This window comes from Nycticebus coucang, chromosome 2 (genome assembly GCF_027406575.1).
Source record: "Nycticebus coucang isolate mNycCou1 chromosome 2, mNycCou1.pri, whole genome shotgun sequence".
NCBI classification, from domain to species: domain Eukaryota; kingdom Metazoa; phylum Chordata; class Mammalia; order Primates; family Lorisidae; genus Nycticebus; species Nycticebus coucang.
The window spans coordinates 63,487,420-63,500,599 of record NC_069781.1 but is presented as its reverse complement, the minus strand read 5'-3'; the positions used below and the strand labels follow the sequence as shown (position 1 = coordinate 63,500,599).

General features: G+C 40.8%; 1 protein-coding gene across 1 annotated transcript in view; it reads right to left on the bottom strand.

Moving 5' to 3' along the window:
- TTC39B (tetratricopeptide repeat domain 39B) overlaps positions 1-13,180 on the bottom strand; it is a 137,743-nt gene that overhangs the window by 94,242 nt on the left and 30,321 nt on the right. Inside the window, exon 2 of the mRNA XM_053572212.1 lies at positions 1,431-1,465. Coding sequence (XP_053428187.1) covers positions 1,431-1,465 — 35 coding nt within the window. The remainder of the gene's footprint in view (positions 1-1,430; positions 1,466-13,180) is intronic.

Below are 13,180 nucleotides of genomic sequence, written 5' to 3'. Positions count from 1 at the left end.
GTGACCTTGACCTCAGTGTCCATTAAGTTTCTGTCTGTGAAAGTACCTGGCAGCGAAGCACAAAAGCTCTGGGGTACCTGAGCCCATAGATTGTAATTCTGAGCCTATTACTTATCTAAAACCCCCAACGTGTATAGGTATAATTTCCTGTGGGATAGAGGCTCCTGCAGCTGTGGCACCTGCCCAATGGGGGTGGGGTGGGGTGTAAGCATGGAGCAGGTACAATTACCATATTCCAGGATATTATTTTGCATACAGATATCATTATTGCTTTCTAGAGTTATACTTTTAACACACACACATAAATAAAAGAATTAAGAACATTTAGATACAGAATTAGAAGTACCCGTATATAATGCACATTTTTCCCTCAAAAATTTGGACAAAAAAGTACAATTATGCACAGTAAGATACAGTACATAAAGAGCAATACACATATTCACCCCTTTTAATGCAGTAATCCATTTGTAACAATATCCTTTGGAAATAATTCAAAAACATGACAAAGCTATATATATGAAAACATTCAATACTTTAAGTTTCTAAACCAGTACCAAGCAAAATGTCTAACAATGGAGAAGTAGATAAGCAAATTGTGGTATTCTACTTGATGTAATATGACTTAGTCATTTAAAATTATTACAAAATCTATATAGCCTTATGGTAAATGCTTATAATAAAATTAAGGGCAAATCAAAAGCAAAAATCTACAATATGAGGCTAATAATATAAATACATTCGGACAATTATTAAAAGATTAACTATAAACAAAATAATTGGTTGGAAAATGTTTTAATGCAATTAATGTCACAAGAACTAATACTCTAAAATGTATGATAGTAATGTTAGATAGAGCTTTTCTTAAGCATAATCACATCCTAACCTCTTGTAGACGTGTCCAACCTGTGGCCCATGGGCTACGTGTAGATTTTGTGAGGACTTTTTGCTTATCTGTGGTGGAAGATACCACGAAAATTATGCACAGATCTTTTTCTGCTCTTCAGCCTTCCTTAGTGTTTGTATATTTAACATGTGACCCAAGATAACTCTTCTTTTTCCAATGTGGCACAGAGAAGCCAAAAGTTTGGACACCTCTGATAGAGAAGAGACTTTTTTCGGACAGTAGCCATTACCATCTCATTCAAAAAAATGAGAATGAAATACAGTAGAACCTCCACAGCTGACCACCTCCCTATATTGACCACCTCATTAAGTGGACCGCATTTTCATAGACCAGATGTGTACCACATGTACCTATCAGCACAGTAGGCCTAGTTCCTTATGTTGACCACCTCCGTATGATGAACACTTTGTTACAGTCCCTTCCCTTCAGTGGTCAACTTACAGAGGTTCTACTGCATTTATATTTTATAATATAAAATATTATAACTGACTGTTCTTTACTATATACTTTTTTTTACATTACTTACATAGAGATGGTTTCCAAGGCATCTTCAAAGATGTCCTGTGGGGGGAAATAAAAAATACAATGAGTTTCTCAAGAATTCTAACTGTAAAAAAGAAAATGAATTATGTGTATGAGGGAGAGCAGTTTTGATGGGAGGGGAGAGCCTGCAGTAGAATCACTCATCCCTGATGAACAGTATTCCGTTCACAGGAATCAAACAGATTAAGTTAAGTGAGGTTCAATTTTTTTTTTTACAAATTAAGACTGGTAAAATACTCAGCCAGCAATCTAACGGGGCTAATTTAGAGAGTGTGACTTCTTTTATTGGGTAATCTTTCACTCCTCAGTCTTGCTCATCCCAGATACAGAATAAAACAAATAAATAACAGGACTTGCCCAGCAGAGTCTTTCTCCACGGCTAGCTGAGTAAGCCTCCTCTGGGCCTTCTTTCTTCATCAAACTGCACCACCCTCTCAGCTGGTCTTTCTGCCACCAGCCTTCCCCCAGCTTACTCTGTGCTGCATGGGACAGCCCTGTCCTTTAGGCCACTGGACCAATCACAAGCTGCAACAGGAGAAACAGGCAAACAGTCCTGCGCGTTCACAAACCCACACACAAACTCCATACTCCAATACGCTGACTCACACTCACAAGCACACACACTCACTCAAAAACTCACCAGTACACAACAGCTCCTTCGCAGCTGCAAAAATCAAATTTCCTCTTCCAAATTTGGGCTCCACCATAACCGAGGCTAACCTTGAAAGCACCCTTCTCTCTCCATGCCAACCACCATCATGACTAGTGACCTCTCCAAAAGCCACCTCACTGGGCTCCCTACTCCCATGCTTACCACCCTGCACTCAATCCTTCACGCAACAGTCACAGTTATTCTTTTCTTTTTCTTCTTTGAATAAGTACACATTATTCCACCTCTCTAGCCCTCTTCCAGAGCTTTCCATTGTTCTTAGAATAAACCACACTTCTTCCCACCATCATTGTATTCTATAGGGAGGATAAAGCCAAGGCCAGCACACAGGTGACCATGCAAAGAATTATGGAGGAGGGGAAAGAATGTGTTCTCCAGAAACCCGAATCTGGCTGTCATAACTAAGCGCCCGTACCAGGGACCAGCTCATAGACGCCCCTGGCATCTCTGTTGACTCCACCTGCACTTCCCTTTACCAAGTAAGGGGGTGCAAAGAGAGTGCACCTGGAAGGCCCCTGTGCATACTCCCCTCTCCCCACAGGCCTCAACACAGAGACACGGAAGTACTTACTGAGTGGGCCTCACAAAGGATAACTTGGGGAGCCAGCTGTCCACGTAAAGGAGGCAAAGCTACTATTTTCATTTAAACAAGAAATACTCTCATCCCCACCCTCAAAAAAAAGGAAACAAAAAATCAGGTAGGAGGTTGTCATCACTTAAGCAACATCTCTCCATTTTGTTGAAACAACCGCGGAGAGTTCTCTAAACAAAGCATACTTTGTCTACGAAGGCCAAACAAAAGGTGAAAATTCTTCAATTTTAAAAAGGGGAAAGGTAAAGAGAACTGAGATTTACTGAGAACCTATAACATGCCAGGCCCTTGACAAAAGCTATCCATCTCATTTGCTCCTCCCAATTTACTGCCAGTAAATCCAGTTGTGGGTAATTCTCTGCTCAAATTACACAGCTGGTAAGCGAAGGACCTGGGGTTCAATCTTAGGTTTAACTTGAAAGCACTTTTTCATGTTAATAAAAACTATCCAAAGCACAGAAATGAGGCCGCTGGGCGGGAAGGGGAGAGGGTGGGAGAGGAACAGGTGGGACATGCTCTTACTGTCCTACTGTGGCACTGTCACCAAGCTCCCCACGCCAGGATTAGTTGACACTTAGTCTAGCAGGGTGTACTTGTGTTTGATTTTGTTGTCTCTGTCTGATTAGAGCCCAGACACTGTGAAGTTACATATGAACTTACAGACTTCTGAATGGTAGAAAATGTTACCTAGAAGATTATGGATTTGTTGCCCTGTAGGATGTTACCCGGCTTTATTTACAACCTAGCAATCCTAATCTAACGTTCTTTTTTAAGCCTATAAACAAGAAGTTAGTTCTTCCAATCAGTTAACAATCTTGCTGGTTTCCTCATTGGTGAGTGAAATAAAATTTTAAAATGTTCATTTTATCTTCATGAGATAAAGATAACTTTCCAATTTGGGGAAGTTATAAGCGGAAAAACAACAATCCACTCTCTGGCTGGCTGCCTGGGATTACGGCCTCCCAGCTCCCTGGGAAAGCTGATGTGAGGGTGAGCTGCCAAAAGGCAAAGACACAGTCTGCTCCCACCTCCCACACCATATCCCCACCAACAATGGCTTCCCTTTCCTTCCTGCTACTGCCTCTGTGGGATTTCCAACAGGACCCTTAGGCTTGGCACTTGATCTACAACTGCCCATTCCAGGTCAGCCTCCAGCACCAAGTACACGGCACACGTTTCAGGAGCATAACTTGATGTTCCACCCTGCAGTCTCCTCGCTTCCCCATAATCGCTATCCTCTTCCCAGAGCTACTCCATGTTGGTTTTCTTCCCCCCAGTGATTGCCAGATGCTGGTTTCCTTTAAGTCCCCCAGGGCTGGGTAGGTCTTACCGTGTGTATTCCAGTTAAAACATGTGCAGTCAGAGAAGCATCCAGATTACTTCTAGTTTAAGGAAAGTAAGAGAGGAAAGCGGATGCAGCTGACAAATAGGATGCGTTCACAGGAGACCCTCAGTGTTTAGTTCCCATCAGTCACCTGAAGGCAGCTGTATTTGCATCACCGACCCCCCCCACACACACACACAGGGGGCCAACTCTCAGGGGACTGGGCAAGGAGTAACAGTGTTCTAATTGAATGACACCTGGCTCCTTCACTGCCTCAAAACTGTACCTAGCTTTTTCAAGAGCCTATCTTGACTCCCTCACTGGAGTTAAGGGTCATTACTCTGAATGGCCCAGCACGGTACTCTGTACATCATGGATTCTTGGCAGGTAATTGTCCGCTAAGGGTCCTGAGTACACTGCCTTGAGGTGGAAGGTCCTGCCTAGAGCAGCTTCATTTTGCACAGTGGCAAATGAGCTAACCTGTCAAGTGAAGGATTCGCCAAGGAGCTGATAGATGTAAGGTTAGCACCCCAGGCCTGTTCCTTGCTGGAAGGACTGCCTGAAACCTACCTCTGTCCCTGGATAGATGAGGACCCTGGAGGGAATGACAGGGAGGAAAGCTGACAGGCACTGCATCAACTACTCAGGCTTTTCCAAACAATTTCCATTTTTTTAACGTTGTCATATTCTGAATAGCAAAAATGCATGCAAATGCATGTTTTAATGTCCCTGTTTATGTATCCAACATACGTGTACATTTAAGTGACAGCAGGTTCTTGATAAATGTTAATGTCATTTGAGAATCTTAAATAATGAAGATACTCATGATAAAGGTTTACATTATTTTTATCTATAGGGAGGAGAACCGAACAGTAAAGATGATGAATACACTGTTAACAGTGGTAATTTCGATACTCTGTATTAATTTCCAAAGAGAACAAACAGATTTACAAACCTTTCTGGCCTCTCCATCTGACATTTAATTCACTCTATGGTATGAAAAGGAATATGTGACAAATTTTCCTCCCAGAAGGAAAAGGAGATAGGAAGTAGTAACATGATGAAAATTAAAATCAGGGACTGCAAATCCACAAAGCTGAATCGCTTCTCTAGAACGTCCTCTTCCTCTTCCCCCTTACTTCCTCCTCTTCTGCCTCCTCCTCCTCTTCAGCCTCATCCTCCATTTTTCTCTACTTTTCATATGGATGACTTCGTGGACCTAAAAGCAGTGCTACTATGCTCCCACTTAACCCCTGCCCTTCAGCAAAGCGGACAAGGTTTGATGGGCTTGCAGACACCTCCCCCTAGTGAGAACGAGGCCCTCCTCACTAGAGCTTTCCCCCAACCTTCTATCTATTGGCTAGTGAAGCTGTGCGTGTAGTACCACAGACTCCAAAAACTCTAGAGCTGTTTAGGACTCTGACAAGTCACAGATTCTACACCTGGCTTGGGGCACATCTGGATCATTCCCATTGAAGTGAAACATAAAGAGAACACCTCAACTTCCCTCCCCCTCCAACTAGGGCAAGGACCTTCCACCTCAAGACAGGGTACTCAGGACCCCTAGAGAACAATTATTTGCCAAGAATCTATGAAGTAGAGTGCTGTTCTGGGCCATACAGAGTATAATGGCCCTTGACTCCAGCTAGGGAGTGAAGATGAGCTCTTGAAAAAGTTGGGCATCACTGATATCAGGGTCCTGAAGACTGCCACCACTCCTCCACCAGGCATTCACCTCGGTGAATCAGGAAGTCCAAAATGGGAAACCAGATTGACAGTACTTATTATAATAATCATCACAGTGACGTGCCAGGAGTATTCTTCAAATATTGAATGTAAATCTTTTTATATAAAGAGAAAGAGAAAGAGCACATTGCTAGTTAACGGAATCATATGAGAAATATGTAAACTTCAGTGACATCACTCCCTATTGTAACTTGAGCAAAGCATTGACTTTTCTAAATCAAACTTAGTTAAATTTAAATATACCTTTATTATGTCATGAGTGACTTTTAGAAGACTGGGGGGAAAAACAATTTTTAAAAATATATATGTACCCTAAGCTCTAAGCTCATATCTGTCAGGAATAATATTCCATTCCACTCACATGTGCCATCCAATTCTCTGTAATCTACTTGTCAAACTCAAAAAGTAGCCCAGCCTTCTGGAGCATTTAAATGACTTGGATCCTGAGGACTACCACTAATTGCACCTTATATGTAGTGCTACACTTTTTAAATTCATATTGCATGAGAGAGCATCAACTTCTGCACCCCATCACTAGGTCCACAGGGCACAAGCTTCCCTCATAACTCCCCTTGAAGTCTTAGTACCAAAGTGAGTCCTTTGCGAAGCATAACTCACCCACAGAGCTCTTAATGAACTGGCAAGAAAATAATAGGGGTCCATACACTGGAGACCACTCACATTCCACAGCCCCACCTATAACCCTGTAACCCCTGCTGCTGGCCCTTGAAGTGAATATAATGTGACCCTCTCAAGTTTTATTATAAACAATCAGACTATGACAATACTCAAGTATAACAGATAAAGAAATAAATAAAATTTTTTATTACTTAAAAGGGGAGAGGAGGGTGAGTGGAGGCTGTGAGAGAAGAAGGGGAAGGGGGGAGGTGGAGGAGAAGGAAACATATCAAGAGTACAAGAGAGCTTTGGTCCTGAAGTGGTAAGAAGTGCTGATGTGTAAACTAGGGCTAACCAACGAGATAGCTTGCTGATGTAAAAAGGGCCCAGTGCCTTGACGTCAAGTGCTGGTGTGTGGAAAACCCGAAGAACTGTGTAGAGTTACTAGTAGGACATCTTACTTTAGTCCAGTAATTTTCAACTGGTGTGCTGTGAGAGGATCTTAGGCATGTCATAAAGACCATTAATTAAATTATTTTCAAAAGAAGTCCAAAGCAAAGTATATTCTATTTCTACTTTTTTTTTTTTTTTTTTATCAGCATAAGTTAAGTGTGTGACAGAAGTTTAACTATAGGGTCAAGTGTGCTATGAAATAAAAAAGGTTGAAAAACACTGCTTTAGTCTATAAAGTCCTTTCGGATTTGATGGCAATGTTATAATAAGCTTGAAGAAAGGCATGGGTTAAGTACACCTGCCTGGTTTATCAAGTTCAGCACAGAAAGCCCAGACACAACCTACCTGTGCTCTCGGAACTCCCATCCACCCATTCTCTCCTCCTTTTTCTTTCCTAGAATCCCCATAGCAAACCTTTCCTTCCATTCTCATGTTATTTGTAAATCGGCCAAATTGGGTAACTACCATAGTACCTACCCTCGGAAGCTGTTAGGAGGATCAAAGGAGATCAGAGGGGAAAATGCTTGGCACAGAACCAGTGCCCAGCAATGCAATCACGGCACAATGATGACATGATTATCCTATCCATCTCCCTCCTCTCTTCACAGGCACAAAATACTCCTGGATGTGTCCACATGGTCACAAATCAAAGTCCAGTGTCATATGCCCAAAAGTCTAAGAAGCAAGTTGGTTTCTACTCCCTAAGAACTATCCATTATAAATAAAGACATATATGTGATTTTAATTGCACAGCCAGAATAGTAGAGTGGAAAGCATAAATTAAGGCTTGGATGTTAGACCTGTCTGGGTATAAATCTTAGCTCCAGCTTAACCATGGGTGGGTCTCGCCCTTTCAACCCTCCATTTCCCCTCATGTATAAGAGAGATTCCAACACCCTCCCATGATTAGTGAGAGTGCAGAGAATAGGTATGACTCAAAATAGGTTCAATAAATACAAATCTATAGGATATTAAATTTGCAGATAGGGAATGAATCAAGGATCCATGGAGACAGAAGTGGGATCCATCAGTGTACTTCCTCAACAACTCTACTTCACATCAAAGAGTCTGAGCTTCTTTTGGAAGATATGAAAAAAGGTAAATGTAGGAATATTTATAGTAAAAGGCACTGAAGAATGTTAACTGCCTTCATGTCCTATCCTTTCACACTCAGACCCTTACTCAGTGGGTTGCCCAGCATGAAAACTGTACTTTATCATCACAGAGCCCTGTGTCCCACTGCTCTCTGGTAGGCAAGGGCCTGTAAGTTATGGAACCTCTGCTCACCAGGACAGGCAACATTGGCCTGTCACCAACACAGTGAGACCTTGGCCAACATACTCAATATCTCAGGGCTCCAGCTTCCTCATTAATAAAGCAGACAGGTTAGCACAGATGCCATCTCTTAATCAAAATCCTAAATTCTCTGCATTAAACAGAATTCTTCCCAAAGGCAGCTATCTGTCCAACATACAAACCACACCCAAACAGCAAGGTGGGCTTTTCAAAGGCTGAGCCGCATCAGTGGTACTAAGGTGACAGCTAATTGGTGTTAAGGACCAAGCAAAGCAGTTCAGGCAATGATTCTTTAGAATTTCCCCCCAGCCAATCACAGGGAAACCACGAGAATTAAAAAGGAACCACCAGATGTCGCTCTCACACACACAAAAAAAGGATAGCATTGCTTTAGTTTCTAATACATGGATTAGCGTGTTAAAAAAATGTTCATGAAGAGGGAAAAAAAAAATCTTTCCTTTCTATACGTCATCATAAATATAGAGTTAAGGTGCAGCTTAAGGCAGGGGTTAAATTCTAAGGTCAGTACCTAAAAGAAAAATCACAAAGTCAAAATTAACATCGAACAAATATTTCAAATCGCCATTATAATAGGTGTACCCAGTTTTAGATATAATCCTAAAAGAGCCCTGATTTTCAGTCAGGGTGCTGTGAGAGGATCTTAGGTGTCCCACGAAAATTTTTAAAGATCATTAATTAAATTATTTTCGAAAGAACTTCAAAGCACAGTAAGTAATTCTTTTTTTCTTACTGTTTTTTGATCAACATAATTTAAGCGTGCTGCAGAATTTTACACATTCAAGTGTGCTGTGAGATAAAGAAGGTTGAAAATCACTGCCCTAAAAGCGCTGCTGAGGGGTACACTATGTGGGGCAACACAGAGAAGGTTGGGAGTAGACAAGGCACAATACTTGGCACTAGGAATCCTCTCTGTGGCTCACCAGGGACAGGTGACTTTGGCCTGTCACCAACACCGTGAGACCTGATGTCTACTCCTGCAGGGGTCCGAGAACTGCAGCCTGAGGGCCAAACTCCACCTGCTGCCAATATTTGTAAGTCAAGTGCTGTTATATCACAGCACATTTAATTAATTTCTATATTGTCTAAGGCTGCTTTACTTAGATAATCAGAGTTGAATAGTTACAAGTGAGGCCTCATGGACTTCAAAGCCAAAACATTTACTATCTGTCCCTTTACAGAGAAAGTTTGCTCACCTTTGCACAAAACAATAAAACATCAAATGTCCTTCCCTCCCCCATTGGATACTTTGAGGATAGAATGAAAAAAAGACAAAAAATGTATAAAACAAAGTGTAAAGAGTTGGTAAATATAAAATATTATTTGTCAAAAAAAACCCACTGCCTTCAAGCTTTAAATCAAGAGAGAAACAATTGCTAAGAACATGGAATGCAGAGTCCCACCATCAGCTCAACACTTATTACGTGTGGCCTTGGGCAAGTTACTTAACTTCTCCAAGATTCATATTCACTCTCTGTGAAACAGGAATAACAATAGGACCAAACTCATGGGACTGAAATAAAAAGTGAAATGCATATAGGGTTTAGCATGATGCCTAGTCCACAGCAATACCCAACAATGTTGGCTCTCATTAAATTATGATTTTCCTTGTAATTACTCCAGGGAAAAGTCACGTGTCCAAGTATTGGACCCTCATATAGCACCTTCCATCTCACAGTATCTATTCTCATAGAAACTGCAGGTGTTAGCAAAGTGGAAATGCTGAAAACTGAAATCTGTTCTTTTAGAGCAGTCTTCACGAGAGAAAAAACTAGGCATTCCACATATTCTTTTTAAGACTAAATTTTCACCTGCATGGTGGCTCTCGCCTATAATCCTAACACTCTGGGAGATTGAGGAGGGAGAGTCCCTTGAGCTCAGGAGTTTGAGACCAGCCTGAGCAAGAGCAAAACCATCTCTATTAAAAATAGAAAAACTAGCCAGGGTAGTCCCAGCTACTCAGTAGGCAGGAAAAGCACTTGAGCCCAGAAGTTCGAAATTGCTGTGAGCTATGATAATGCCAAAGCAACAGAGTGAGACTCTATCTCAAAAAAAAAGACTAAATTCTCCTCCATTCCCACCAACATTCCCCCCACGACAGCAAGAAATTTTCAGCAAGAAGCTCAATGCCTACCTACACATTTGTATTATGTACTATAGAAAAATATATTTTAAATTATACTGTGAAACAAATTAACTGAACCAATATCATTATAAGTAAAATGCTGACTTTTTGCTTTCTAACAAGAAACAGTTAAATATAGAAAACTTATTCTAAACTACCAGAAACGCAAGAGACTGCCAGAAGTGATAATTAGCATAACAGATCACATAATTAGTATCTCAAATTTCACATACATTATCCATCAAAAAACTAAATTAAAAATCCTATACATGTTAAAAAATGAAGTCTAAAATTCTGGTAAAACAAATGCATTAAGAAGAATTTACAAAGACTAGAGAGGGCTACCAGGGAACTTTGGGGGCTGATGGAAATGTTTTCCATCTTGTTTGCAGTAGTGATTAAATGGGTACAAACAATATTGAAACTTTACCTGTGTACTTAACATGACTATATTTTATTGCATGTAAATTATACTTGATGAAGTTGGTTTTAAAAGAATTTGAGGAAAATAAATAATAAAAAAAATTCCCATTAAGTAGTGTTAAAATTTTGGATGCTAATGATGTCACAGCAACAGCTAACACTTCTGCAGCATTCTGTAAGAGACAGGCACTGTTGTATATACTTTCTTATATTAACTCATTTGCTCTACATCAACAACCCTCTGAAGCAGCTTAATATTCTCCTCCATTTACCAACAATGAAACTGGGGCACAGAGAGATTAAGTAACTTGCCTAAAGTCACAAAGCATGTAAGTGGAAGAATCAGGATGTAAACCCAGAATCCAAGTTCAGAATCTGTGATCTACATTCATTCTCATTAAAGCTTTCCTGACTGTTTTTGAGAAATGAATTCTGCAATTCAACAAACTGAACTTCATCAAATGGAGCCAGAGCTACATAAATAACTCTTCACACCATATTTATCTCTTATAATCACAAAAGTAGGTGCAGTTGTTTGTTCTTGTCTGTCATCCCTCCAAGCAGCAAGTACCAGGAGGCATATCTTTGAACTATATCCACAAGCAGCAAGCACAGTGTCTACACACTACAACTACACCAGAAATACGAGAAATACTACTTGAAGGAATGAAGAAAGAAAGAAAGGAATGGGTCCAAGAATACATTTTAATGCATTTATTTACATAACAAGTGTCACTGTAAACAAATTTTATTCACACATACGTTTATATGTATATAAATCCACACTGCTATTTCTTAAATAATTTAAGATTATTCTGAGTAATAAGCTATAAAACTTGCTCAACATATCAGTTCTCTGTCCCTACAGAGATGTATATAATACATTTTTTTAGCACATCTACACAGCAAGCATTATATGTGTGCGTTTTTATATACTGACTCATATAACCTGACAACCATTTCTCTAAAACAGATGCAATTATCATGCCAAAACTAATAAACAGTTTATACATAGGCCTATCTGACTCCATAGCCTGAGCTCCTATTCATCGTGCTATAAGAACTTGTTTTACATAAAGAGAATTTAGTCAATCAAAATCCCAGCAGTAGGTTCTCAGTAGAACCTGACAAGTAGTTCTAAGTTATCTGAAAGAAAAAAAAATTTACAGGATCTTCCCTGACATGCCAAAACTATGGAACTGGCACAAGAATGTAAATACAGAGAGATTAATACTGGCTAGGTATAATGGCTCACACCTGTAAGCCCGGCACTTTGGAAGGTCAACGCAGGAGGACTGCTTGAGCCCAAGAACTGGAGAGCAGCCTGGGCAACAAGTGAGACCCTATTTCTAGAAAAAACTTTAAAAAAATTAGTTGGGCATGGTGGCATGTGCCAGTAGTCCCAGTTACTCAGGAAGCTGAGGTGAGAGGATTGCTTGATCCCGGGAATGCAAAGTTACAATGAGCTGTGATCAGGTCACTGCACTCCAGCCTGAGTGACACAGCAAGACCTCGTCTCTAATAAAAATAATATATTTTTTTTAATTTTTAAAAGGAGATCAACAGGGTGGCACCTGTGGCTCAGAGGAGTAGGGTGCTAGCCCCATATGCCAGAGGTGGTGGGTTCAAACCCAGCCCCGGCCAAAAACTGCAACAAAAAAAAAAAAAAGGAGATCAACAGAACATAATAAAAAATACAGACACAGATTCCTGGACACATTGGAATTTATTTTACTATTCAGGTTTTACCCAGAAGACAAAACAATGAATTATTTACTAAAGGATGCTAAGTATAATGATAATCTGTTGTGGCAAAAAGGAAAGTAAACCCACATGTTTCCAGATAAAGAAATAAATATAATGATAATATCCAGCATCCTTTCATGATCAGAATTCTTTTTTTTTTTTTTTTTGTAGAGACAGAGTCTCACTGTACCGCCCTCGGGTAGAGTGCCGTGGCGTCACACGGCTCACAGCAACCTCTAATTCTTGGGCTTAAGCGATTCTCCTGCCTCAGCCTCCCAAGTACCTGGGACTATAGGCGCCCGCCACAACGCCCAGCTATTTTTTTGTTGCAGTTTGGCCAGGGCTGGGTTTGAACCCGCCACCCTTGGCATATGGGGCCGGCGCCCTACTCACTGAGCCACAGGCGCCGCCCCCATGATCAGAATTCTTTTTTTTTTTTTTTTTTTTGGCCAGGGATGGGTTTGAACCCGCCACCTCCGGCATATGGGACCGGCGCCCTACTCCTGAGCCACAGGCGCCGCCCATGATCAGAATTCTTAAGAGAATAGGCATAGAAGGGACATTTCTTAAACTAATAGAGGCATCTACAGCAAACCCACAACCAATATCATATCGAATGGTGTTGAAAACATTTCCACTCAGATCAGGAATGAGGCAAGGATGCCCACCGTCTCTACTGCTACTCAACATAGTAATGGAAGTCTAAGCCATCGCAACCAGGC